Source organism: Cherax quadricarinatus, chromosome 41 (genome assembly GCF_038502225.1).
Source record: "Cherax quadricarinatus isolate ZL_2023a chromosome 41, ASM3850222v1, whole genome shotgun sequence".
In the NCBI taxonomy this organism is placed as follows: domain Eukaryota; kingdom Metazoa; phylum Arthropoda; class Malacostraca; order Decapoda; family Parastacidae; genus Cherax; species Cherax quadricarinatus.
In genome coordinates, this window is record NC_091332.1 from 2,083,389 (window position 1) to 2,089,431 (window position 6,043).

The following is a 6,043-nucleotide window of genomic DNA, read 5'->3' on the forward strand; positions in this document are numbered from 1 at the left end:
GCTAAGAGGTATGTCCTACGAGGAGAGGTTAAGGGAAATCAACCTGACGACACTGGAGGACAGGAGAGATAGGGGGGACATGATAACGACATACAAAATACTGAGAGGAATTGACAAGGTGGACAAAGACAGGATGTTCCAGAGATTGGACACAGTAACAAGGGGACACAGTTGGAAGTTGAAGACACAGATGAATCACAGGGATGTTAGGAAGTATTTCTTCAGCCACAGAGTAGTCAGTAAGTGGAATAGTTTGGGAAGCGATGTAGTGGAGGCAGGATCCATACATAGCTTTAAGCAGAGGTATGGTAAAGCTCACGGTTCAGGGAGAGTGACCTAGTAGCGATCAGTGAAGAGGCGGGGCCAGGAGCTCGGACTCGACCCCCGCAACCTCAACTAGGTGAGTACAACTAGGTGAGTACACACACACACACACACACACACTTATCACTAAATGGATCTCATGGAACTTTAAGGTTATCACTAAGTTTTTCTACTGGGCCACTACACTCCTCCAGCAATGAGCTACCACTTTCTTTTCAGCACAGCTTCCACTTTCCAGCACAGCTACCACTTTCCAGCACAGCTTCCACTTTCCAGAACAGCTACCACTTTCTAGCCCAGCTACCACTTTCCAGCACAGCTTCCACTTTCCAGAACAGCTACCACTTTCCAGCACAGCTACCACTTTCCAGAACAGCTACCACTTTCCAGCACAGCTGCTACTTTCCAGCACAGCTTCCACTTTCCAGCACAGCTACCACTTTCCAGCACAGCTTCCACTTTCCAGAACAGCTACCACTTTCTAGCACAGCTATCACTTTCCAGCACAGCTTCCACTTTCCAGAACAGCTACCACTTTCCAGCACAGCTACCACTTTCCAGAACAGCTACCACTTACCAGCACAGCTTCCACTTTCCAGCACAGCTACCACTTTCTGGCACAGCTGCCACTTTCCAGCACAGCTACCACTTTCCAGCACAGCTACCACTTTCCAGAACAGCTACCACTTTCCAGCACAGCTTCCACTTTCCAGCACAGCTACCACTTTCTGGCACAGCTGCCACTTTCCAGCACAGCTACCACTTTCTAGCACAGCTACCACTTTCTAGCACAGCTGCCACTTTCCAGCACAGCTACCACTTTCTAGCACATCTACCACTTTCCAGCACAGCTACCACTTTCCAGCACAGCTACCACTTTCTAGCACAGCTGCCACTTTCCAGCACAGCTACCAATTTCTAGCACAGCTACCACTTTCCAGCACAGCTACCACTTTCCAGCACAGCTACCACTTTCCAGCACAGCTACCACTTTCCAGCACAGCTACCACTTTCCAGCACAGCTACCACTTTCCAGCACAGCTACCACTTTCCAGCACAGCTACCACTTTCTAGCACAGTTACCACTTTTTCTCCAGCAGTAAGCTACCACGTCCGTCCCTCAATGATTTCCCTCCTTCAGGTATTTCGTGGCTGGAATCCTCCAGTTCCAGTTCCATCAGCATCTTTGCAACGTGGCGCACCCAGAAGAAAACATTTTCGATTGCGACATCTACGGCAGCAAAGATGCTGGTGCTGCTCTTCGGTACGTAGCTCGGTTTCTGCAAAACTTTTTAGATTAGTTCCTTCGGTACACTATTGATGAATTAGGTACTCGATTTTCTTCTTTGCTCTATGGTCTTTCACTGGTATCTTTCCCTGTTGATCCCTTACTGACATCTCTTTATAATCAGTCAATGACATCTCCCCCAATAATCAGTGACATCTTTCCCTATGATCCGTCAATCCTCATAATTTTTGGATATTATTAATTATTTTCCTGTTCACCAAGGAGACTCTTGGTCAAGAAACAAAATCTGTTCCATCAAGTAGCATGAAAAAAGAATTGTGAATTTACAAAGGCTGGCTGTAAACAAATAACAAGTACATAGAGCAAAAGAAGACCCTTTTATAAGCGAAAAAGGAGAGAATTTCCATTATAAGAGCAACTGTGTGTCTTTTCCATCGTGTGGACATCTCATAACATTTACCCATCTAGGGATATGTTGGAGACGGGCGCCTCTGTTGGTTGGCGACAGCAGCTGAAAGACTTCCTAGGAAGTGACACCGGCATGAGCGCTAAGGACATCCTCGACTACTTCCAGCCCCTCGAAGACTATCTGGACGACTACATCAGTAATTCCTCACTCGTAGTAAGTACTAGACACGGGTATAACAAATCGGGTTTATGTTGTGAAGTTTTACGTTATGCAGTGTAGGTTATAATTATTATTATTATTATTATTATTATTATTATTATTATTATTATTATTATAATTATTATTACGAATACTACTACTACCACCACTACTAATAATGTGTTTACCTCTGTATTAATGCTTCTGCTAATACCACTGCTATTACTACTGCTACTACAACTACTACTACTACTACTATCGTCAGTGCTCTTACTACTACTAGTTTCATTAGTTAATATTAATCTTCTTTTTCTTTTCTTCTTCATCGTAACCTGATGCAATAAATTCATATAAGGTCGTTCAGCACCGGTAGCGGTGGAGGCTCGATCCTCCCTATAAAGATGCTCTTCCAGATTACACCGACTACAGCTAGTCTTTTAGGATGACTGTCCATCGCCCTTTTAGATTTTCAGCCAGAGTAAAATAATATTTTGTTTTCGTAGGTGGCATGGAAACAAGATTCGGTGGATGACTACATGAAGGATGAGCTGGTGGATATTCCCGCTACGGTGCCCATAGTTGTGGGTGTGGTGCTGGCGCTGATGGTGGTAATAGTGATTGTGGCTTACTTCGTGGGTCGCGCCAGAGAGAAGAAAAAGGAGGAGGTGGAAGAGAGAGGTGGTCACTCTGGAGAGCAGGTGGAAATGGCTGTTAACGGAGAAGGTAGCGTACATATCAACTCATCGCCGATTGATAAGCACAACCCATGAAGAGACGACCATTTGTAAAGTGGATAGAGGTGTCGCTTGAAGAAGGAGGAGGATAGGAGAAGTGGTAGTGGTGGCGGCAGAGGATGAGCGAAGTGGATGAAGTAGAGGATTGTGGCTAAAAGAGAAGGAATTGAACTGAACCCCTGAATGAACAGTACAGAGGACAAAAAAAAAAGCAGTGAAAGACAAACTAATGATTGAACCATGAATGTAATTGACAGAAGAACCCTGACGCCGTCCAGGAAAGTGAAACAAATTGTAACATAAGAAATTCTGTTATAATCAGGTGGAAGAACTAAACCCTGTGGGGGTTTATATAGCTTCTGGGGCATCTGAGGCATTCAGGTTAGATCCAAGGAAGGGAAGGACAGGTCCAGTCCCTTGGATCAAGAGTTCCCCACGGGCAACTGGATTACCTACCTGTCATGACTGTCCTAGTGAGATATGTGTTTCACGTCCAATTTATATACCTCCAATTTACACACGTCCATTTACACACATCCAACTTACACACGTCCAATTTACATACCTCCAATTTATGTACGTCCAATTTACAAACGTCCAGTTTACATACGTCCAATTCACACACGTCCACTTTACACACGTCCATTTTAAACACTGAATATAGAAACGCTTCTCTTGGTGTCCTGGTGTCCACAATTCATCTAATCCTCTCGTAATAAACGTAAAATCTGTGAGGTAATGAGAAACTTGCTAGTCTATTTTGTGCACAATGTTTGTCTGAGTTAGTAAGGTTGATCCTCTTAACATTCTCATTGTCTAGCTGTGTTCTACACACACACACACACGCACACACACACACACACAAACACACACACACACACACACACACACACACACACACAAACACACACACACACACACACGTGCGTTTTTTTTAGCTAAAGTGGTCAAAGAACCCGAATTAAATGCTTTTTGTCAAAGATTCTTAACTCATGGATTGATGTATTTACGAGCATAAATATTGTAATCAATGTTGTATAAGTGCTAAAAGTGACTATAAAGTTATCTGTTATTGAGTATTTTGTTGTATAGTCTTGTATTAAGTATATTTTCATCATACACTCTGGCGTGTATAAGCTGCCTAGTTGTCTGCACCAAAATATAGTTCACAGCCTAGAAAAAAATTAGAATTTGAGTAGAGACAGTTTTCTTTCTTAAAAATATCAACTAATTGGATTTGTTTTCATAATTTTCTCTAAAGTGTTTCTGTTCTATCTACATACATAAAAATTATATACAAAAAAGAGTTATGCAGTAGGCCTACTAGACTAGGCTGGCCATTCCTTCTAATAGGTCTACCGGATTACCCTTGTTTTTTCAAAGCTAATTTTGAACAACTCTCATTTTGTTCACAATGAGCATTGAAAAGATAAATTCTGTGCAATATTTAATCTTTGTAATTCATGTTCATTGGTAATATAGTCCAATTATGCCACGAGACTTCTGGTAATCCTGGTACACGAGGGAATTTTCCAGTTCCGGAGATATACTGATATTTCATGGAGCAGTTATAAATACTCTGTACACTAGTTGTGGTGCTGGAAAGCAGTTATGGAAGGTATCACCATTTGGAAGGCAGCAGTGGAAGGCACCGCCCTCTGGAAGGCAGCAGTGGAAGGCACCGCCCTCTGGAAGGCAGAAGTGGATGGCACCACCCTCTGGAAGGCAGCAGTAGAAGATACCACCCTCTGGAAGGTACGAGTCGAAGACACCACCCTCTGGAAGGCAGCAGTGGTGGGCACCACCCTCTGGAAGGCAGCAGTGGAAGACACCATCTTCTGGAAGGCAGCAGTGGAAGGCACTAGCCTCTGCAAGGCAGCAGTGGAGGACACCACCCTCTGGAAGGTAGGAGTGGAAGGCACCACCCTCTGGAAGGCAGCAGTGAAGGGCACCACCCTCTGGAAAGCAGCAGTGGAAGGCACTACCCTCTGGAAGTCAGCAGTGGAAGGTACCACCCTCTGGAAGGCAGCAGTGGCAGGCACCACCCTCTGGAAGGCAGCAGTGGTGGGCACCACCTTCTGGAAGGCAGTAGTGGAAGACATCACCCTCTGGAAGGTAGCAGTGGAAGGCACCAACCTCTGGAAGGCAGCAGTGGCAGGTACCACCCTTTGGAAGGCAGCAATGGAGGGCATTACCGCTTTGGAAGGCAGCAGTGGAGGGCATCACCTCTCTGGAAGGCAGCAGTGGAAGGCACCACCCTCTGGAAGGCAGCAGTGGAGGGCACCACCATCTGGAAGGCAGCTGTGGAAGAAAACACCCTCTGGAAGGCAGCAGTGGAGGGCACCACATTCTTGAAGGCAGCAGTGGTAGGCACCACCCTCTGGAAGGCAGCAGTGGAGGGCACCACCTTCTGGAAGGCAGCTGTGGAAGACAACACCCTCTGGAAGGCATCAGTGGAAGGCACCAGCCTCTGGAAGGCAGCAGTGGAAGGCACCACCACAGTACCCTCTGACTGCCTGCTGCACTCAGATCAACAACAGTGTTACCCAGTGAATCAGGATATTTTCGTACCTCTTTCTGAATAATATTTCACGCAACAAAATCTTGGAGTTACTCCTCACTGTATTATTTCCACGTCTATGGAAATAATACTAAGCTGTTAATTTACATCTTCGGATATGTACTCAAATAATACATTCGTATTTAATCTTAGGTATTTTCTGTAGGAACCAATTGTGTGGAGTTGCAAGTAAAATATGTAATATCTTAAAATACTCTTTGTATATATGTATATATATATATATATATATATATATATATATATATATATATATATATATATACTGATAACAATATCTCTTTTCTGACCTTTGACCTGACATTACCTCAGATTCATATAAATCCTGGTTGGATAGTAAATAAAATGTATATCTTACATTAAATTTGATTTATACTTTAAAAAGTTTAAATAGATTTTTTTTTAGTATTTATCTACAGTAAATGCTGAATGACCCTTGTTGGTTTAGCTCTTAGTTATAATTTTTAATAATAATAATAATATACAGTGAATGACCTCATGCAGTCATGGACCGGGTCACGGGGGCGCTGACCCCCGAATATATATATATA

At 43.7% G+C, this 6,043-nt stretch overlaps 1 protein-coding gene across 1 annotated transcript in view; it reads left to right on the top strand.

The window, feature by feature from the left end:
• The window catches only part of LOC128695775 (angiotensin-converting enzyme-like), a 33,820-nt gene extending 27,964 nt beyond the window's left edge, over nucleotides 1–5,856 (top strand). Inside the window, exons 26-28 of the mRNA XM_070092887.1 lie at nucleotides 1,466–1,588; nucleotides 2,042–2,195; nucleotides 2,684–5,856. Coding sequence (XP_069948988.1) covers nucleotides 1,466–1,588; nucleotides 2,042–2,195; nucleotides 2,684–2,950 — 544 coding nt within the window. The 3' untranslated portion in view covers nucleotides 2,951–5,856. The remainder of the gene's footprint in view (nucleotides 1–1,465; nucleotides 1,589–2,041; nucleotides 2,196–2,683) is intronic.
• The last annotated feature ends 187 nt before the right edge of the window (nucleotides 5,857–6,043 follow it).